A 22392-nucleotide genomic window follows, 5' to 3' on the forward strand; every position below is an offset into this window, starting at 1 on the left:
GTGATTTTGACATATACGTAGCCCTTACTGCTTATGGGGTGTTAAAGCGTTGGCGATACGTCCACTTTAACCAAGATGGATTGTGTTTATTTGTGCTTAAGTACAAAACAGTAGTATTCAAGTATTCTTTGAAAATCCTCAGATTCAGGCCCAAAATATGCCAAACTACAGACTCTGGCAGACATTCTTACCAACTTCAGTAGACCTTAAAATCATTTATTAAACAAAAGAGGTATTTGATGCTTCTTTTATTGTGGTATTCAGCAACAATAGGCACAAATACACACAAACACGAATCGCATTAAGAGGGATTACACGCCGCTGGAGTTGGCTTCAGTCCCATTAATCCCTTCTTAAAACACGAGACACGGTCAGACTAAACTCTTAAATGGCAGGTAAATCTGCAATCTGATACGCAAGAGGCTAAACAAAAGGACTTTGTCGTGACACACTGGTTTGCTGACTGGCTGGACTGAAGCCAAAACCACAGCAATGTGAAACTATCCTATGAGCTTGGTCAGTGCTATTGGTATCATCATATATCTGATTAAGTTTCAGCTGCTCAACTTGTGAAACTATTTGAGGGTAATAGAAGTCCTGGGTGAGGCTTTTAATTGGCTCTTTTTGTTGGATAGTTATGTGGCCTTGCATGTTTCACAGTTCAGATGAACGGCCCTGGGAATTTGCTGCTTTTCTGCATGAAATGAGTTATGGGATGTTAAAAGGAATAGCTCAAAATCTGCCTGTTAAATGGGAGGCCACAGCCAACATTTGGTTAGTTTGGTCAAAGGTAAAAGATGAGAAGTTTTTTTAAAATCTGTCTACCAGCACAACTATAGCTGACTTTAATCAGTAAAGTAATCGGTTTCGTGCCAGAGCTCACTTGGCAACTTGTATGTTTCCTTTGGCAGAGTGCCAAATGTAGTGTAATTAATCCCCTCTGATGTGAGCCAACATAACAGGTTTTCTGTCCTTCACCTTGTCCTCTTCACGCACACAAATCGCCACACCTCATTACCCAAAGCCTGATCTGTGTTTATGTTCATAAAGCAAAAATAGAAACAAACACCAAGTGTCATAAATGACGAGCACACCTTTTCCAAAACAGGAACAAGGACCTGCACCTTATGGTAGGTGAATTGATGTAGGGCAGTGGCATTGTGATTATTTAACAAGAATCAAGGGCATATGATGTGAGTCACAAGAGACATGTAAATAATTTGCAGAGGCCTATTTATTCTAAATACTTCAGAAGTTCAGAAGGTTGATTATGTGAGGCATGTCGTCCTGCTAGCCTAGATAAAGCTTAATTGCTGCACTAAAATGCAGTCGGCCGCATCAATACTTATAATACGAGGCCAATGATTGATGATACACTCGAGAAATCCCCCTCAGTGACACATAAATAGGAACTTTCTCTATGACACAGCGCAGGACCTCACCTGAGACCCTTTCAGCAGGAACAACCGCCAGTGAATCGGAGCGCTCAGGGAGGGTTCGCTTGAAACACCTTGGCTCACATGAGCAGCAGCTGGACCTGCTTCTGCAATTAGTGTGTGACTGTCACAACGATTGACGTCAATCCTGTTCAGGTTGTGGCACAAATGCTTTTAGGCCTAGTTGATAATAGAGATAAAAAATATACGAGGCCTAAAAATATTTACACACGTTATTGATTTTTCTTTATTTGACATCAACTGCAGTTTTAAGGAGAAAGGTAAGCCAAAAAGTCAGTCAGTGAACAATGAGAAATAGAAATAAGAAACAGGTAGAACATGTAATTGGAGGCAAATTTGTGACTGATGCGGCCTGTGCTTGTGATGTACACGTCAGCAACATTCAACATTAAAGTTTTAATCGTTAGGAGAAATTTATTACCATATGACAATCGGTTACATTGTATATGGGTTTTTTAAGTGTGTGAAATTTTACTGTAAAAAAAAAAAAAATCATTGTACATTTGCAAGTTAACTATAGTGAGTGGCAACAGACATTTTTCTAGTGCATTCAAACACATTCCTGCCACTAAGAGACTGTAAACACTTCTGCTCAACTAAAACTGTGTTACAATAAAAATCTTAAATTATATTAAAGCCTCGGCAATGTACCATCATCCGTTTTGCATTGAAAATGTACAGTAGGCAGTTCATAAAATAAAGGAATAAAAAATTACATTTTTTCAGCTCTCAATACAAGCCTAGCTGAAAACTGTATCTAAAGATAAGTTAAAACCTAAATATGTGTTAAGTAGATAAGTTTTGTTCAGCTGTCAGGTTCATGAAGTCCTCATGTTGCCGGAGAGGAATGAACAGACAGGCAGCGCCGATCCTGAGCGCAGCGCCTCATGCAACCACATGGTGACGTCAAAGGGTTGCTCAGAGGAGAGAGGCAACAGTCCTGCAAAACAAAGGCCAGGGTTTCAGTGAAATTGTCTAAAGGAGATTATCTGTTTAAATAATGTAAAATAAAATAAAACTCAACGGTTACCTACAGAGTATCTCCCAATATGTGCCTCTCTGCTGCTGTGTCGCTAAATAAGGATACTGTGGCAGCGTACCACTAAATATCAATGTGTTTTGAGAAGTGTGAAGTCTTACTGGAAGAGGGACCCAGTCAGCTCATCAACAAGGCCACCTAAAAAAAAGTATACACACAAAGGTCATGTAAAGCCAAAGGTGACAATAAACAAACAATCTTACAGGAGGAATTAGCAGTATTTACCTGGAGTGCAAACTGTGTCGCACAGTATGGGGCAAAGGTAGCAGGATGAGCATCCCTGGAAGACAAAAAGAAGGGTTAGATTTCTCCCTGCTTCTCGTCCCACTGAAAAGCTGCCTTTAATGTGTGTTATTGACAGTATTTTAGAGAGATGCTTACTTCGCAGTGCTCACAGTGATCTGACTCGTCTCCCTCTTCACAGGGGCACTTGTCGCAGTTATTAGAGCAGTGCTGAATGAGGGAGGGGGACACACAATGCACAGCTATGATCAGCAAAGAGTTAATAAGCGAAACACAGAGAAAACTGAACATCCATTTGAACTAAACTGATCATTTATTATTAATATTGTACTCATAATTTTACCTCACAGATGGAGCAAACGCTACACAAAGAGCCAGGGCGGAACTGAAGCACGCCAGTGGCGGACTCTTCTTCGCTTGTGTCGTCTTCGTTTTCTGCTGCGTCGTCACCTTCAGGCTCGTCTACATGACGTCAACAGGCAACGATTAATTAGGCTTCTGGAGCTGGACTGATATATCAGTCTGGCAGAATTTAGCCTATTGCCAATATAGCAGTATCTGTGTGTACATGTCAGTATAAGGGATGAAAGGTCACTGAGGTCATTTAGAGGCAGTGTTACCATTACATATTTTACCCAACAGTATGCACGCAGCTCCAGGGATATTAATGTCGGTCTGTCAGTAACTTTGGTCCAGACTGAAATATCTCAACACCTATGAGATAGTTGTACAGACGTTCATGTTCCCCAGAATAGGGCCTACTGACTCGGGTGTTCCCTCACTTTTCCTGTAACCCAGAGGATGGCTTGTAACAACTTTATCTGACTTTTCATCTTACACTTCCATCTTTTGACAAAATACCTTCAAATGACATCCTCATCGGCGCTTTGCATTCAGTGTTCATGGGCAACCATTAGCACGCTGTCACTCTAAACCAGCAACATGAAAACTGTGAACAGTACACCTGCTGAACATCAGCATGCTCGTTGTAAGCATGTTAGCGTGCTGATGTGAGCATTTAGCTCACAGTGCAGCAGCTCACGGGGCGGCTATGGCTGTAGACTCTGCTTGATTTTCGTCTCGGACACAATTCTTTTAAGAAATAAGCTGTAAAGAAAGCACATGATCAACAAGGTGTCTGTCAGCCTGAGTTCTGTCATCAGATGTTTAAAGCCTAGAAATAAAGAGGGGTAACTTAACTTCCAATAAACTAGGTATTTTGAGTCTGACTACTCACTAAATAGGACATTATTTGAAGTTTTTACTCCTTTTGCACCACCACTGTTTTTTCTTCTTTTTCTATCTGAATGTCATTTATGAACATACACACTTTAACAGTACTTTACCTGTTTGTGAGTCTCAGAATAGCCACATTGGTGCAACAAATGAAGGCATGAACGGTTTAGACACTGCAGGCTGCCAGCTACCACATAGATAAGCCCGTCTATTTCAGGACAGATATGTGTGACTGTGTGGCTGCAGCTCGGCTAACGAAGGCAGAAGGCTCCTGTGGAGTTAGCAGAACACTCAAAGGGCCCAGAAATGACAACAGTTTGTGATACTTTAAACTAGATTACTGCAGTTTTCAGTGTTTTCACTAATACACCAATTAATAGATTAAAAATCTGTCGTAATAATATATAAAAATATATTGCAAAAGTGAGAATACCTTCATCTTTCTCTGCTTCAGTTGCATCCTCTTCCTCAGAGTCACTCTCAGCAGTATCCTCCTCTTCCTCCTCCTCAGCATCATCAGCATCCTCATCCTCAGCTAATTCCTCTCCGTCAGTTGCTTCGTCAGCTTCCTCACTTGCCTCCTCTTCCTCCTCTGTTGCCTCGTCATCCTCATTTTCAGCTGCAGCCTCCTCGTCCTCCTCCTCATCATCCTCCTCTGCCGCCTCCTCTTCGTCAGCATCCATCTCTTCTTCTTCCTCGTCCTCTTCAGCAGCCTCTTCTTCCTCCTCCTCTTCCTCATCAGCGCCCTCCTCTTCCTCTTCTTCCTCCTCATCAGCTGTCTCCTCTTCATCCTCATCGGCAGTCTCCTCCTCCTCATCATCTTCCTCAGCAGCTTCCTCTTCCTCCGCTTCCTCTTCCTCATCAGCGCCCTCCTCTTCCTCGTCTTCCTCCTCATCAGCCGTCTCCTCTTCTTCCTCATCAGTGGCCTCCTCTTCATCCTCATCGGCAGTCTCCTTCTCCTCCTCTTCCTCTTCAACATCATCTTCCTCTTCCTCCTCAGCCTCCCCTTCTTCATCTTCTGCCTCATGTTCATCAGTCTCTGAATCATCATCTGATTCTCCCTCATCTTCGTCACCTCCCTCCTCTGCTACCTGTTCATGTTCCACATCAGCCCCATCATCACCCTCAGCTGCCTCACCCTCTTCAGCCACAGCCTCCTCAACAATCCTGGCATGGAGGTCTTCTTCAGCCACATCCTGGGCACTCACTACACCAGAGAGGGGGACCTGGGGTGGGCACAGCAGGACCAGCAGGAGCCCCACTACCCAGCCTCTCACAGGTGCCATTTTGGAAGACTTAACACAGACGAGGAGCTCCTCTGAACTACAAATCCACACCGGATGAACGTCTGTACCCCGCTCCTTCCACCAAAAACCAAAATAATCGATGGGTTTTTAACTCTTAAAAAACATTAAATCCACAGGAAATGTAATGGAGCTGCAGGTGATTCGGGGATACTGTTCAGGTCTTCAAGCTACGGAGAGTTGGGGAGAGGAAGGCCGAGTTCACGGGAGTGTCAGAGCAGCCTGCCAGCCTTGTGCTGGGAACTCAGAGGACACAGTGGACACTGGGCGTGTGGTGTAGTTGTGTGGCTGCATGAGTGACAGAGGCAAATGTCCAGGAAGAATGCTCCTGATGCCCTTAACCCAGTGTGTTCGGGAGGTGGGTGTGTGCAAATGGCAATCTCGGGGGGGGGGGGGGTGGACTGCAGGAGGGTGGAGGAAAAAGAGGTCAAAGAACATACGGAAATGAGAAGGAGGGAGACGTTCAATTACTGAGTTTGTAGAACTGCAGTTGAAGTTGATGTGTTTCACTTAAATAAAAACTTTGTTTCCACAGTGCTAAACTCTTCCAGGAAAACAACACTTTATTTACATATATGGATACATATATACACATATATGTTTGCTCTTGTATTTGTATGGCTATTCATGGTATTTATTACACTCATTATTCTTAATTTTATTCTCATATTCTTATTTTCATACGTGATATCTCCCCATGTCTGTAACAATAAGAAATCCTGACTGAGACACAAAGAAAGGCAGATGCTATTCACATATTCCAGTAATTTTGACATTTTGCTGTTTATTCTCAGCCAATTATGTTATCGGAGGTGTGATCAGGAAACTCAGGACTGCATGTGCGCAGTCAATAGTATAACACAAGGTAATATTTACTTCCCAATCCCAAGGCAGAGGAGAACATGTCAGAGTTATGTATGGAATAGATGTAAATAGAAGGAAACGGAGCTAACTGTCTGCACATGTGCAGCATGTCTGACGGCAGCTGGCATTCCACAGAAATGGTTCACGTTTGAAGCACAGAATGTTTGTGATTGCAGGGTTTTGAAGCCAGATGAGGGAGAAGAGAGATTTAGATTCAGCAGCATTTCACGCTTTTTGAAAGCGTTTGGATGAACACTGTTCAGACACCGAGGAGTGTCACATACATGCTCAGTTACATGAGTGCATATTCGCACATGCAGCCGTCATCCAACGAGGGGGCAGCGAGGCAGAAAGTGATGACACCGCTTCTCCCAGTGTGAGCCGCTGGAGCAATTGACAGGTGGCCCAGCTGGCTATTTACAGTAAAGGCTCCTTCAATAGCCCCTCTCCACTGTGACCTTCAATAGAGCTCTGGCAAACTGAAACTCAGCACCATGGAGCACCTTTCACACTATCCATATCCCCTTCTATCTACTACAGTATAGCTCCATTTATCTTTTCTTTCTTAGCTGCAGTCCTTCTTCAGCAGGCCTGAAGAAGAAGAGCCTGCATTAAAGGAGTAGCTGAAGATTTTGCTTCCTTGCACAAAGTCAGATGACGCGATAGATATCAATCATATCTGCCTGTTGAATTGTGAGGCAAGCAGCCAGTTAGCTTAGCTTAACTGGAATCAGGGGGAAACAGCTAGCCTGGCTCTGTCCTTTGCTAACAACTAACAAAATTCAGCTACCAGCACATATAAAGCTTACTAATTAATTTATTTTTTATCTGTAAAAAAATAAAAAAAAACTGCAGTAAATATGTAGCTGGAGCCAGCAGCAAGTTAGCTTGGCTTAGCATAAAAACTGGAAAATGGGCAAACAGTAAGCCTGGCTAACAACATTCACCGATTAGCACCTGTAACTACCAGACCTGTAACTGACACTAATGAACATGTTACACTGTATCTCAAGCCAAGATAGCCATTGCCTCTTGTTTCCATTCCTTATGCTATGCTAAGCTAAGCTAACTGTCTGCTGGCACATGAGAGTGGCATCAATCTCTTAGAAAGTGAATAAGTGTACTTAATATTTTCACAGTAACAGTAAGAACTCATTCCTTATACTTCATATACAATTTATTGAAAAGAATAAAATAAAGCAGTAACACATTTACATGATTTAACGTTTAACCATTTAGCCAGAAAGTAGCTGAATACATGCATTACACTGTGCACTGAATATTACCCATGTAAACAATATTATGAGTTTCAATTAAACATTAAAAACACCAATATAAAAAAACGATAAAATAGAAATCCAGCGATCGACTTACAGCAATTAAGATTATACCAGTGGCAAATAAAATATATCATGCTACATCATAAGTACATAGAGTGCACTTTAGTTTGGCATTTGATTAAGATTGACACTTAAAATATCAGCTTTTGCATTCATTCAATACTGCAGCAAGTAGTGATCACAGCCATTCTTTCACTGTTTTCAGAACAACTGAAACCAGCAGATAAAACCAGTCCAGTGATGAACATGGCTGGCAAACAGTAGGACAGGTGGATGGGTGGCATGGGAGCAGCCACAGTGAAAGTGCTTCATACGTGTCTTTTACACACCCTGAGCAAGTGAAGGCATCACCAAGGCTGAATCAGGAAGAACTGGTAGAAGAGGGGAAAGCGTCTGTGTAGGAGAGGAGATAGAATGAGTTAGGGATGAATAACTGGAGGCGAACAATATATATCAAATTAACTAGTCAAACAAACTAAGTGAGTCGTTCCAACATGCAGAGTGTTTCCCTGTCAAGATACATGTACAAGCACCTCTTAATGTGGGCGGAGGCCGAGCAGGTTTGAAGGCGCTGCCTTGTGCCAAAGTATCCACAATCCAGCTGAGAGCATTCGAGCAATACTCCATCTGAGGAGGAGGATGGATCAGTAATTTGGGATTACAATGCAGTATATATTGACATTACTTGTTCAATGTCTTTGCCATCCTATTGTGGGATTATGAGCCCTTAATGAATGATAGAATACAATACAAAAGCGCTTTCCCCTTGTCTTCGAATCCATCGATTTATTGATGATGAAAAATACCTCATTCTCCAGAGCCCTCAGCCTGTGCTCTAAGTCTCTGCTTTCAGTCAGATGTTTAAGCACACCATCCACTCTGAAAAAGGGTGACATTCACCTCAGTATGATGGAGGCAGAAAAATGAGCCATGTCGCTGCTACAGTGTTGGTGTGGGAAGGTGTGCTCACTTGACAGACATCCGCTTGAGCCTCTCTGAGTCGCTGCTTTTCTGGATCTTGTTCTGGGCAGTCAGGAAATCCTCCTTCTGAATGGTTTCCCATGTCATTAGCTTGTTAGCTGCTTTCCCTCTCAACTCCAACACTAATAGAAAAGGCAATTAATCATTATGACCTTTCAACTCAACCAAATTATAACATCACATTCACAGGCCAGCTACAAGACATATGAGACATTAGGCAATAACTTCATCACACTGATTGGACTCACTCAGCACTCAAATACTGACCAAAGTGGTGGATCTTGACAGAGGGCACCTTGCGGATGTTCCTCTTGATAAAGAGATTGATGTGGGAGAGGATGATGAAAGGAGGAGCCAGGGAAGGACGGGAGTGGTACTGAACGATCAGGTTGTAGCGCTGGAACTTCCAGTAGATGTCGCTGTTAGCCTGCACTTGAGAGAAGGTGTGGCTGGTTGGACGCAAAGAGAGGAGAACGTCAGCGTGTCCATATATACAAGACAGACCAGAGGACACTCGCCTCTTTGTTCCTTTACCTGAACATGGCGATGAGCAGGTTGATGAGCAGGATATTGGTGACCAGCAGATAAACAACCAGCAGAATCACCACCAGCCAGTTACTATACAGAACTCTGCACGGCTCCTCACCGTTCTGAATCAGCGTCACGTTGTCTGTGCACTCCATGTCCCATTTCTTCCCCACTGGGACGGACACAAAAATGTAGAGTAAAGAGAAAAGAGTTCAAGAGCACATTTGAATTGCTGTGGTGAATTTTAAAAAGCTGGATGTCAAAAAAAAGAGTCCAGAACAGGCTGGAAAAGATACTTTATTCTACGACAGGTTCACTTTTATTTTCTCAATATGTATGATGCAATTATACCATCCATTTCTTCCACAGGGATCTGTCCAAAGATGTGCAAGTACGGCCGGTAGAAAACCCGGCGAAAGATGCGACTTAGGCCAGGGTCGTAGGAGTAAAGCAAAGCCTGATTGGCTACTCCGTACGCCATGAGCCACACCCCCAGGAAGAAGAGGAAGAAGAAGACATCCTTCATCTGAACAGGAGAAAATGGTTGTCTTTCCGTCACTACAATCCAAACATTGTGCTGAGACACACTGATATAATGTCAACGTATGTTAATGTTTCTCACCATCTTGCCAACAATGATGATTTTTGGTCCGAGCTGTTTGTGAATGGCAAAGATGTGAATGAGACGGAGGGTGAAGACCATGTAGTCCACACACAGGACATCCCGGCCAAATCCATACGACCAGTGGAACATCCTACAACACAGTAAGAGCACCACCCAGTGGACAACGTGGAGAATTACTGCACTTTAAAGGTTCTCAACTGGAATTTGGATTTGGAAGTGAGGGACGTGCACACTTTGAATTCCCAGGACTCAGGACAGGGACAAATGAGATGATTTATGGGACAGCTGAGACATCTATGTAACATCATCACGTTTTTCCATGTCATTTTTGTCTCATTTGCATCCAGCATTGACTTCTCTTGTGATTGCACTAATCAACTCAAAATACTAGAAACTCACAACTCAGTTTGGCTGAACTGTGCATACATGACTTAGTTACACAGGTGGCAGCACACTGCTCTGTTTTAAGGGGTCAAGAGCAAAACCATAGAGAGCAAGAGCCTTAACACACAAAAATGAAAAGGCTGTGATTTTGACCAATAATACTGTGGAAGTTAGCATAATCTAACAGTGATACATACTGCAGATGGACCCTGTGCGTGTTTGCTGTCCATACCTGCAGATTAGTCCTATGATGAACAGCACGATGGCAGTTAGGTCACACTTGTTCCACACATCCTGAATGTACACTCTGATCCTCTGGCGCCAGGTCATCGCCCCCAAAAAGAATGTCTTGGAGGAGAAAAACATTAATCAACTTAATAGACAATATGGTCAATGTTTGTTTGCTGTATCCATAAACTCTATATGATGAGTGATTGCGAATTAGTTTTCTGTTCAGGACTGAATTTCATATCCACTTTCGTGAGATAGTAAAATGCCTCTCAGCGCTCACCTCCCGGATCTCCTCGCACACAATGGTGAATACCCAGAAGTACAGCACATACTCAGTGATGGCTGGACCGGAGGGCGGCGGCGGCTTGAAGTCCACCAGCAGCACGTAGGCAAACAGCAGGAGGAAGAGGAAGTACATCAGGACGTTGCCCAAAAACGAGGTGACAGGTGCAAACCAGAACTGACGCCATCTTGACACTATGAACGGACGCTTTGGCGGTCTGTGCGAGTGAGGTATGCCTGTAAGGAAGAAATGATCATTTCTGCAATGAGTCTCTCCTCTTCACCTCCTTTTTCAGTGGTGTAGCGTTTAAGGAGGACTCACCTTTGATGGTTGCCGTCTTGGGAGTGGTTGGTACCTGTGCATCAGCTTCACTGGTACAACAAAGACACATTTTTTAATGAACCAACAAAAAAAACAGACATTCCTTCTACGCCAAATCACCAACAAGTAAAGAGTTTTACATGTGCTTGATGTCCGAGAAAGAGAAGATGGTGGTGCCATAGAGGCTGTCGCTGTCCCTGCCCAGCCCGTCCTCGTTAGGCTTCCCCTCCCTCTCCTGCTGATGCTCCTCTTCTTTCCTGTGAGGCAGAGTTTGTTGTAAAGTGTCAGTTCTCACATTTGAATCCTCCTGAAAAAGAAATAATGATAACGATGTGGATTTCACCTGAAGGAGATGAGGTTGGTGTAGCAGAGGACGGGGCAGAAGAAGGTGAGCAGGAGCTTCCACACCTCCGTGTTCCTCTTCATGTCACCCCACCAGATCTGGGACAACAAGGACTGAAGGAGACCAGAAAGTTAGACCACTTTCACCAACTGCAATTCATTTACACATAATAAAAAAGGGCTGTGTTGTGTGTGATATGTTATTACTTTATTATGTCCAAGTGCTGTTATTTTCAATTATGGTAGCAATGTGAAGTAAAAGAACCATTGGCAGATCATGTATTTGAGGGGTCAGTCACACAGTTGTGAAAACAGTGACACACCTGTACTCCGTCATGGCTGAAGAAAAGTCGTGCGTCCGCGCCCATGCCCATCTGGAGGCAGGTGGTGCCACCCCACACTGGAGATTTCCTAATCAGCAGGGTGAAAGAGCGGCTCTCATTGCTCCGATAGCAAGAGCTGAAGACGTCTGAGCAGAGGGAAAGACATGTGGAGAAAGCTTACCACGAGGAAAATGAAGACTTACATAAAAATCAAGCAGGTGAATCACTCGTGTGTGGAGTTTAATGATGAATGATGTATTATGGTCTCACCATGGGCCAGGTTCTCAAACCTCTGGGCCAGCTCTTTCATGGACAGTTTGGTCTCAGTCTCAACCTCCAGCTTGGACAGTTCCCTCAGCAACTTACAGCCACTCAGAGCGCTCAGCACAGACTCCCCTGCCTGGGAGAGACCACAGAGCATAAAAACTCCTTCATATCAGGTGCAAAGTCAGACACAGTTCTGAGCCTGGTTCCTGTCACCAGGCTCAGAACTGTGTCTGACGTCGTCAGTTTACTCAATAGTATAAAAGGGATCCCTTAAAGAAAAATGTTGGGGACCACTGGTGTGGAGGTTTGTCATGTACTGGAACTGAACTGCAGCTGAACTTTTTTTTCTTTTCTGGAAATGTCGGAAGTTTTACCATCTCCCAGAAGAAAGTGGCCATCTCGCTGCGGTTCTGCAGAACGGCCCAGATGAAAAGCGAAGCCCAGGGGAAGAGGCAGCGCTTCACCCGATACAAGCAGTCTCCACGCAGCAGCTTACTGGCGCGCTGCGATGGTTGAAAAGAAATGGGGGGGGTTTAGATTCCCTCTAGCTTCTAGAACCAGTCGTTAATGTACTTTTCATATATGTGTACATATTCGAAAAAGTTAAGAGTACCCTGAGAGCTCTCCTCTTGGATGAGATCTGCTCTAAACCCAAAGCATCATAGTAAAACAGCTGGCAGACATCACCTATCAACAGCTCCAGAACCCCTGAAACCTGAGAAGAAAAGGCAGGTAAAGTAACAATCACACAACAGTGTGTGTTTATGTGTAAATATACATTTGCTTCACAGTGTTTTTGATGTTGTACTTAGAGCAGAGACATGGATGTCTCACTCATAAGAAAAACCCACCTCAAAGAGGCTGATCTCCGCCGCTGGCCCGCTCTGCACGTTCTCGGCTGCCACTTTGTCCTGCACGTTTGACAACATAGCCACGGGGGCTGCAGTTCCTAGCCGCTCCACCAGACGGCGCTGCAGTAGCTGGTAAAGCACGGTCCCATCAGCCACTGAGCGGTACAGGCTCTCCAGCCTGCCATACGTCAAGTAGTCCAGGATATTAAGGCCATTCTCAGTGAAAAGACGCACAAACTGAGGCTTGTCGTTGATCAGGGCATCTGTCATGGAGTCTTCCAGGTCTTCATACTATTTATTTGGTTGAAATACAAGGTGAATTCTTACTTTAAAGAAGACATTTTCACTTATCCTTAACCAGGGCTAAAAGTGTTTTAGCAAAAGTGGTACAACACACTACAAATTCTGCTTTAGAGCAGTGGTATTTCTCTGACTGTGACATCTGATGTGAAGTCTTTTCCCCTGCTCACCCTCCACTGGATGTCTCCATTGAAGAGTTCACTCTTGGCAATGTCAACTCTGTTCCACGTGACTGCCAGCCTCAGCTCTTCATTGTAAGGGCTGGCATCGACTGACGCACGCTGCTTACTGGCTGTAAAACACAGGATCACGCCACAGAACATCAAAATAAAGAGCCACCACGCAAAACATGAGCAACTTTCAGAAATTGAATAAAGTCGTATGTACCTCCCACCAACGCTTTGAGCAGGACTGTGTCAAAGTCATTTGGGCCCTCCTGCTCTCCGTGGTAGATTGTGATGAAGTCTCTGTTCTGGTAGATGCTCAGAGCCTTGAGACCCAGAGCAGGACAAACACATAGCAAGAATTTTAGGAGCAGAGTACTTAGTGATATTGAGAACGAGACTAAAAAGCAGACGGATAGGATAAGATAAGACTTGCTGACAAAGGCTTATTCAGTGCTCTGCCTCATGCTGAGTAAGCCAGATATCTGGCATTTACAGATTGTATCAGGGCATCTGAAGTTAAGCACCAAGAGTAACAATCGACCAGCAAGTAGAGAGGAATAAGATTAAGAGTATATCTAATCACTCCCTTGTTCAGCAACACAACAAATAGGATTTTGGGTGCTGATTACGTTAATGACTGACTAAACATTAGGACACAGATTATTGAGCCAATAACCAGCCACACTCTTTCAAAGCAGCATGTGACATGCTGTTGAGGTCATATTCGTACAAAGCAAACTCACACAAAAAAAAAAATCTTCAAATCTGCAGCTGTGGTGGGGCTACTGAACAAAGACGCTCACTGCTTTTTCACAGTGCATTCTGGGAATTTTCCAGAAAATCACATTTCCACTGTATTCAATAGATTTGGAGGCTTGGTACCAGGATCAATCAAGGCCTTTTTAAACAGAATGGAATTTGCAAACAAACAACAGTTTTCCAAAATGTTCCTGAGCCCATGTAGTACCGGCCTTTATACAATCATGTGCTCACAAAGTGGTGAACCTCGTTTCATCCTTGCTTATGAACACCTGAGCCTTTTTGAGGAAGATCCTTTCATATCCAATCATGATACTATCAGCTGTTACCAATCAACCTGTTTACCTGTGGAATGTTACAAACAGGTGTTTCTGGAACATTCCACAACTTTCACAGTCTTTAGATGCTCCTGTCCCAACTTGTTTAAAATGTGTTGCTGGCAGCAAATTCACAGCTGACGAGGTAAAACACTAAATATATTATCTTTGTACTGTTTTTTATTAGGAATATGTCAAAAAGGATAAGCGAGCTATCATATTCTCTTCTATCTGTGTTTTGCACAGCATCCTAACTTTGTTGGGGTTGTGCGATGCAGCCAATCCTTCTTCAGTGCTTTGTGTGACAGAAATGACCCTATTATACCAAACAAAAACTGAAACTGACTTCTTCACTGAGTGAGTGATTTAGTTGCAGAGCATCAACAACAACTGAATAACAGCCAGCAGCTTCAGGAATCTGGGTCAAGCTGAAACAGGAAGTAGCTTAAGACCAGTAGAGGCTCAAAAATGGCTCATGTAGTGTCGAATGACATGGGCAATACTGATAATTTTGCTGTTCTTTGAGCCTCAGTAGCAGGGCTACAACATGAGAGCGCGCCCCAAGGGTTGTGGAGGAATAAAGACTGTAGTGTCATAAAAATGACAAGACTTCATGTACTTGGGAGCACAGGCATGCAGCAAATGTCTTGGCAATCTGCCCATTATACTATGAAATATCCAGTGTGAATGAAACTCAAGTCTTGACTTCATAGCAAGAGAGGTCACCAAGGACATGCAAAAACCTCCAAGCTCATCCATATCAATGTTTAATTTCATTCCAATTCAGTAGCTGCTGTATATTTTAGCTTCTGTCTGTTGCGCTTGTCAAAAGGCTCAGCACTTACCCGTTCAACTAGTTTGTCAGACTCTGCTTCAGACGGGAAGTGCTTTTTAACCCGTTCTGCCAGTCGGTCTTTCAGGTCCACGCTGGGACCCGCCTCGCCATCTCCCTCACCGGAAGACTGGACAGCAGGGGCCAAGGAGAGATTCTCTAAGACATCGCTCAAGAAGTCAGCCAGGCCTCCTGAGCCGGCCAGCACCAGCCAGGGCATGGAGTTTTTCAGAGAAAGATCCACTCTCTGACAGAAAAGAGAGAGAGATGTTTCTTTACAGAGTACAAAGGCGTAGACAAAAACTATGTTTTAATATTAAAGCAATTCATAATTTCTTTGTGACAATCAGCCAACACAAAAAGCAGCGACTGTACCTCCAGCATACTCGCCTCCCCTGATACCAGCATACAGAGGACAGGGATGTCAATGCTGCCACTGCCTACAAAAAGACACACAATTTTACCTACAGTGCTTCGGTGAATTGTTTGCTTATACTTTAATGCAGACATTATGATCAATGTTTGCAGACTTAGACCAATCAAATTGCATATTTTTCTAGTAATGCAAGAGCTTAGAGCCAGCACACAAAAAGCACAGACAGAGCACCCTGCTACATCCTGGACAAATCTCTGCTTGATTTTACATGTTGAGGATCCGTGTCTCAGATTCTTGCAGTGGCATGCAATGGCTTTCACCCAGTGAATACCAGAGGACCGTCTTATCATATGCACTGACAATACACCACCACAAGAGGGCCAAACAGCTTGCAATCAGGGTTGAACGTGAAAGAGCATGTTTTGGTTATAACAGAACTGCCATTTTCTTACATCCAGTTTACGCAAATAAATAAATTCCTGGGATATGTACAGGGGAAAATTCTCCAAACACTTCTATTCTGATTCTACACATACTGCAAAATGTTCATACTTCATTATCCCATCTCTCACCCCAGATGCCTGTGCGCTGGTGGGAGATGTAGTCCTCCAGTTTGGCCCTGAACCCCGTCTCTCCTCCTCTGCGTCCCACGCTGCCGTCGTCCACCAGCAGGAAGGCCTGGTAGTTGTTGTCCAGGCAGCAGGAGTCCCGGGACGTGTTTTGGACGTAGTACTTAGCAGGAAAGCTTCCCTGCAATAGAAAGAATCTATGATATGATATAGCAGGGCTTATTCAACTAAAGGTGCTGTGGAGGCCTGCGTTTGGTGGACCCTTTTGTGTTCTAATAGGACATAATCCCAGTGCAAGAACAAGACAATTCAATTAGGAACCCAAACTGTAGACGTTGTGGGATGTATACACTTTCCCTCATTGCTGCACAATACACGAGAACAAGCTACAGTACGCGAGTGCCTGCTCTACCTGAGGGTTGACCAGCTGCTGTCGGTTGTGCACCAGGCCCCAGGGAGCGATTCCCAGCGCCACCACCTTGTTGAGGGAGACCGACGAGGCTGCAGTGGCGTGATCCCTCACCGCCTCTCCAACACACCTGCCAACGCCTTCACGCAAGCCTGCTGTCAGGATCCATGCCCCTGGGTAGAAAAGCCAAACAGTGAATGTGAGAAAGAAGGACTAAAAGTTTGGTTCATTACAGCATTTTCCAGTCCAACGCTGGATTAATGCCTGAAAATCCCTCTGTACTATCAATTAAATCACTAAAATGTATTCCACTAAACTCGTAGAGATTGGATGTAAATTAGCCTGCATGTTTTGATCACTTACACTTGATTAAGACATAGTATTTGATGTGTAACAAGGACTGCGCTGATACACATTGTGCACTCACCGTCCAAAGGTCAATTTTTCAGGAACAGCCCTGTTTTCATCTGCTGTAATGACCGTGCACTTTTCAAATAATCCAATGGGTCTTTAAATGTCTTATTTAGCTAAAGGAAATGGGAAACTATATATGCTGCAAGAGTGCCAATTGCAGGTCATATTTAGGTAGACAGAGGTGCATCCTCACATATTAAAGATGTGGTTTAAAAGCAGGTATAAGAAAAGGTCTCATGATATGTTTCTATGTGCAACAACACCTGTTCTCACACTACTGCACTGTGCTGCACTCCCCTACAACCATGTTTGCACTGAGGCCAAGCATTAGTGGCCTGTGTATGTGTGCACCTTGTATGCGTTCATGTGTAGGCCTGAATGTGTTTGCACGTGTGTTATTATCTCTGTTATAATCAGGAGACTCCGAGAGAACAGCTAGTTCAAGTGACCACAGTCACAGGAGATCAGTATCGCCGGTTGCCACCTGCCTTTGGCACAGCAGTCAGGAGGAAATGGCCATTGTAGTTCCAAATTAGGATCGGACCCCAGAGAGACATACAGTGCAATGGTACTACATTTTGTAACAGCTGTATTTTTCCTGCTAAAGCCACAAATAGTAGCTGTGTCTTCCAAGAAAACACTCATTCATTATCTTCCATTATTAGTCAGTCAGTTGGTCTGAAACGTTTACGATTCTGAAGAGATTTGACTTCATGAGAAAATTCTTACACAAGCAAAAACACGCAAATCTAAAGTATCTGCATCAGGTTTAAATGTTTCTTTATTTCTAAAAAAAATAATTTTATTGCTTATTCTGTTCTTGGGCTTTGATTAAAATGTCATGCTCAAAACATACGACAGGCAGCCAAAATAATGGAATCATTAATGGAAAAAACAAGTAATTTCATCTGATGTGGGTTAATCATGGCTACAAATGCTCCTACACAGGTAGATCACATGAGGCTAAAATTCCAGTCAGTGACATTTGTTAGCTATAAAAGAGGTCTGGAAATCAGAACTTTGATATGTGAGAAAGTGAACAAATCAGTGTAAGGTGACTGACATGGCTTCATCTGGGGTCCATCAAGTTGAATTTAAGACTTTTTAAGATCTATTTAAAATGAATGAATGAAAGAATGCAATTTAATGCCTGTTTCATGGAACGGTAAGTAAGAATGATGGAACAGTAGGGGTCAATATGGCCTAGAAGTATATCATATTTTTCAGTTCTTACAGGCAGTATACAACAGCAGTTCCTAATAATATAATTTATTATATCAAGATAACCTGGACCTAGATAAGTGGCAGAAAAGGAATCATTCATTTAGGTCTTTGCTAAAATTGACCATTATGAGACAATGAGCTTCCGAAAATGCCACAAAAATAGGATGAAACTGCCTCCAGTCACAGCAATCCCTCTTTCAGTTTGTAGGTATATAACACCTCCTGACAGCGTACAATCAAATTAAAAAACATTACTAATAAACACTATTGACGATGGAAGGCAAGAGAAAAAAATGCGAAACCCTTTCAATTTAAAATGTAAGACTATTAGATACCTTCGAAGGCCTTTTTGAGGAAACTAAATTCTAACGAAACTAACTTGAAACTGATTGAATACAACTTTTATGACTTTTTCAAACTTGCAGATGTGCTGAAATTAAAGGGCCACCAGTCAACTTAGTGACACAGTAAACAGTGCATATGGGTTTCACAATACTGTTAACTGACATGTAACCTATGACCTGCCATCATATGTTTACCTGTGCTTTGTGAGGCTTTCACCAGTCCCTGCCTGAGGACCTCCCGTACCCAAGTCTTCAGCTTTGTCCTGCCTTCTCCGCCCACTACTGAGACCACCAGGTTGGGCGCAGGAAGACCCCAGTGGGCTGTCATCAGGGTGTACACCATAGACGGGGGCGTGTCCCATGACAGACGCAGGAACTGAGATCCCCATGAGAGACAAAATGGGCATTTGATTGATTAAAAGAGACACACACATTTCCAAAGACAACCTATAAATTAAAAAGTAAAGAATTATAGTGTCTCGGATTAGCTATGACGAAGAAAAACAGCTCCTCAGGACAGATATGGGACCTCACTGTCACCTGAGTGTTTGTTTACTCAGGTGCTGCAGCAGGTTAAAGGTCAAGCAAAAGTACTTAAATCAGTATTAATAATCATGCATTTGTCTTTAAAACACCACAAAAAAACAACAAATTTGATCATAAACTCTCCAGAAATAAAGCATTTAATAAGGTGTTCAAAGCCAACAGGGAATCCACCCACATAGCTATGTCTCTTGCTGGCTCCTGCAAACTGCAGCTCTCCAAAGGCATCAGTCGGGTATTCAGAGGAGTGCTGGGCGCTGTCCCAGTGGTTGACGATCGCTGTGCTGAAGTAGTCACCGAGAGCCACAGAGGCATGGGCATCTCTCGCACCCCCACACTGGCACAGCGCGCCATTACTGCAAGAGGTGAGAGGGCAATTACATGTGAGACCGTGGTCACCCTGTGCTGCATCACCACAGTCAGTACAGAGACGCTGCTATCAGAGGAATGAGCACAGAGATTACAGTACCTGAAGGAGTCTTCTACAAAGGTGGTGCACACTCGTTTCTTGATGATTTTGGGGATCCAACTCTGAAAACATTTTAAACATGCTGATGAAGTGAATTTGCATTTGAATTTGTTTCAGCTTTAAGAAGCTTTTGTTCAGATCCTACCCCTCTGTGTCTGGAACGCATGTGGCCGCAGGGTGCAGTGAAGCGTTCAGATGAGAAATGTTGACTTTAGCTGAGAGAAGAGTCTGGTGATGTGGTGGTGAGATGTGCTGCACCTGAACACCTGGCTGTGACTTCTGACATGGTGCTGTAGTTTTAACTCCAGTTATGCACGCATGTGTGTGTGTGTGTGTGGCAGTCACGTACCATACTGCTGAACTGTACACAGGTACCTGCAAACCTACTTGTCAAACTAAGAGGCCCCCCTAGAATTTACTTTTACAACTTGAAACTGGACTGGACTCTCTTTACAACTTTGTGGCTAAACTCATAAGCCTGAGAGTTTCTTTCCATTGAAATAAATCAATTTCTAATCCACTCACATCAATATCTATGTGACAAAGTGTACACAGCTGTTCTACGGGACATTTGGAGTGCGGAAGAGCGAGTGTAACGGCTAACATCATGGTTGCGTTCCATTTAGTTTAGCCAGCAAGCCTAGTCGGTGAGTCCAGACCACAACACCAGAGTACTGGAGCTGGCACGCCTAAACGGAATGCAGCCGTTATTAATGTAATTAAAGACACCCGTGGTTGTAGGATGAAAATATTTACAATGACAGCAGAGCCAATTTTTATATCTTTCATTATCTATCATTCGCGGTAAAAACGGAGCGGTGTCATATCGCGGTATAAAACGCAGTTTTAGCTAACTTTAAGCACATACCTTACAACGCTCTGGATTGCCAGATGTCGCATGCTAACGTTAGTGAAGCGCTGAGCAGATGCTAACGCTTCATACAATAATGGGCGTGTTCCTGTCTTTGTTTTTACAGTTGGAGTTAGTTACATAAAAGCTAACGAAACTTATGTTAGAAAATGTCAAACCTAAGCTTTTTCTCCCCCACAATGGCGTCGACCGGCTTATTTTCGGTTGGTGCTACAAGTTGTAAAACTGTTGAATGTGTCTTCTCCGCAGCCAGGCTAGCTAAACTTCGGTCAAGTGGGACAGTATCCACAAAAATAGCAGCAGAAATCAACTGGCCTTTGCTGCAGTCTGTTTACACACACAGCGGCAAGGCTTCAGCGCCTCTGGTTTCCTAGAGCAGACCCTAAACTGTGAGTATCATATTACTACACGACCATTTGACACGTCCTGACCAAAGCAGGCAAATCGCCTATCGCTCGTCATCGTGACTCAACCCCGGGGAATAACTGCCTGCCACAACTTTCATCACAACTTCCACTTTGCAGACTATTGTTTTACTATTATTTCCATAACTGCAGTTTTTGCCAACAACCACAATGAGATCATAATAGGAGCATAATGCTTAAAGGAAAGCCAACCCACCTGGTCCTTCTCAGATTTACAGATTTTGTCTCCGCCGCCTCCCACTGCTTCTCCTGTGTCTCTCATGTTGTTTTTCCTTTTCGGCTCGGCTCAGTGAGAGATAAGGGGGGTGGGGTACTACTCAGGATTTATTTCTGATCATCATCCAGTGAGGAGGCTAATTCACTGGATTGCAAAAATTCAATTTGGCCGAAACTATGGAAATGCAATGTCCCGACGCCTCTCAGCAGCCAGAGGGGAAAGGTGCAGAGCACAAATTCCACACAGGTGAGGGTGTGGTTTTTTTTTTTTTGCAAGAGGCACACAGCTTGCAAATACCAGCCTCCAAGCTCTGAAAATGTAGGAGGAGCTGGTCAAAACCGCAGACATTTCATACCTGGGGTGTGAGCTGGGAAATTGATGAGTATAATCCTTTTACAACCTCACTACAAAGATCACCTCCGCTGAGTGAGTGATTTCAGATTTGGTGAAAATTAGAGAGAAAAATGCTCTCAGCTGCTGATGACACCTATTTTGACACCACTGTAGCAGACAGACAACCGAAGACAACACGGGCCTGTGCGTTGAGCAATTTGTTGCTGTCGTGGTTGCCTAAAAATATCACACAGTCAGGCCTGGATTTCCAAAACTGCAAGTGGGGCAAATGCCTCGATCATTCCCACACCGTCAAAGGTCAGACTTAATTGCATAGAGGAATATTTTCAACCTCAAAGTTCAATCGTGATATGTGGCCACTCAGGTAAAATAAAAATTAAAAGGACAGGAATATGCAATATGTAATACCTTGTAATTCCTACATGGCAGTTTCTAGTCAGAGTAATGTTTGTTCACTCTTTTACCCTTAAAAAAAAAAGAAAGTGCCCATGTAAGCAGTATTTAACCCATAGGGGTCCGTTTTGCACTTTTCCTCAAGACCCTAAAAACTTAATTCACATATAACTGCACACACTTCTTTATATTAAATATTTATTGTGCGATGCATTTAAATATAGAGGAATTAATATTTTTAAAAGTAATACGATTAGGCATTTCACACAACATTCAAACATCCACATTCTATGTGCTTACAGAGCATAAATCCATGATAAGTACCAGTCAGTCAGAACATACAGAGATATTTGGTTGTAAATAGACGGAGACTACGCTGAGAACTCTCCACCTCGTTAGTCCGTAACAGTTTTCATTCCTCCTGGCCCTATCTGCCGTATCCCTGCGGGTCGTGGGCCTTTTTTGACTCTTCTTTTCCGTTTGTCTTGCTGATGTGGTACAAGGTGTTGGCCAGGTTGTGAAGCTGGCACGTCCCGAGCTGGCAGCCGCGCTGAGGCGCACGCCGGGGCCGTAGCTTTGCTGCCATGCTGTCAGTGATGAGGAGAAAGAGCGGGATTGATGTTCAGGCTTAAAACATCATGTACATTTACAGAATCTAATCTCAAGTTTTCAAATAAATCATAACCCTACAATTTAGGCTTTACTTATAGTCGTAATGAGTGGAACTGAAACAAACATCACATTGTGTATCCTGCATTATTGGTGCATCAGTAACCTACGGACTGTCTTA

At 43.5% G+C, this 22392-nt stretch overlaps 2 protein-coding genes across 3 annotated transcripts; both read right to left on the reverse strand.

Annotated features, from left to right (window-relative positions):
* Window positions 1-1655: 1655 nt before the first annotated feature.
* LOC121624540 (cilia- and flagella-associated protein 251) lies at window positions 1656-5611 on the reverse strand. 2 transcript variants are annotated; one of them, XM_041962288.1, is made up of 6 exons: window positions 4409-5611; window positions 3083-3201; window positions 2878-2949; window positions 2722-2776; window positions 2598-2634; window positions 1656-2397 (listed from the first exon to the last, which is right to left on the reverse strand). In XM_041962288.1, the coding sequence occupies exons 1-6, from the start codon at window positions 5259-5261 to the stop codon at window positions 2376-2378; spliced, it is 1158 nt and encodes a 385-aa protein (XP_041818222.1). In that variant the 5' UTR covers window positions 5262-5611; the 3' UTR covers window positions 1656-2375. The 2 variants fall into 2 exon arrangements, with proteins under 2 accessions (XP_041818222.1, XP_041818223.1); XM_041962289.1 differs by lacking the exon at window positions 1656-2397 and having other exon boundaries at window positions 2594-2634.
* Window positions 5612-7308: 1697 nt separating this feature from the next.
* LOC121624836 (transient receptor potential cation channel subfamily M member 4-like) lies at window positions 7309-21096 on the reverse strand. The gene is made up of 28 exons (XM_041962762.1): window positions 20835-21096; window positions 19343-19404; window positions 19052-19229; window positions 18526-18706; window positions 16352-16521; window positions 15943-16120; window positions 15370-15434; window positions 15008-15241; window positions 13307-13409; window positions 13090-13211; window positions 12620-12910; window positions 12382-12483; window positions 12143-12271; window positions 11772-11901; window positions 11502-11647; window positions 11180-11292; window positions 10977-11093; window positions 10837-10886; window positions 10513-10751; window positions 10234-10349; window positions 9615-9747; window positions 9344-9518; window positions 8999-9164; window positions 8732-8913; window positions 8454-8586; window positions 8290-8362; window positions 8017-8110; window positions 7309-7876 (listed from the first exon to the last, which is right to left on the reverse strand). Exons 1-28 carry the CDS (start codon window positions 20898-20900, stop codon window positions 7845-7847), a joined length of 3780 nt encoding a protein of 1259 aa, XP_041818696.1. The 5' UTR covers window positions 20901-21096; the 3' UTR covers window positions 7309-7844.
* Window positions 21097-22392: the final 1296 nt, after the last annotated feature.

This window comes from Chelmon rostratus, chromosome 21 (assembly GCF_017976325.1).
Source record: "Chelmon rostratus isolate fCheRos1 chromosome 21, fCheRos1.pri, whole genome shotgun sequence".
NCBI classification, from domain to species: domain Eukaryota; kingdom Metazoa; phylum Chordata; class Actinopteri; order Chaetodontiformes; family Chaetodontidae; genus Chelmon; species Chelmon rostratus.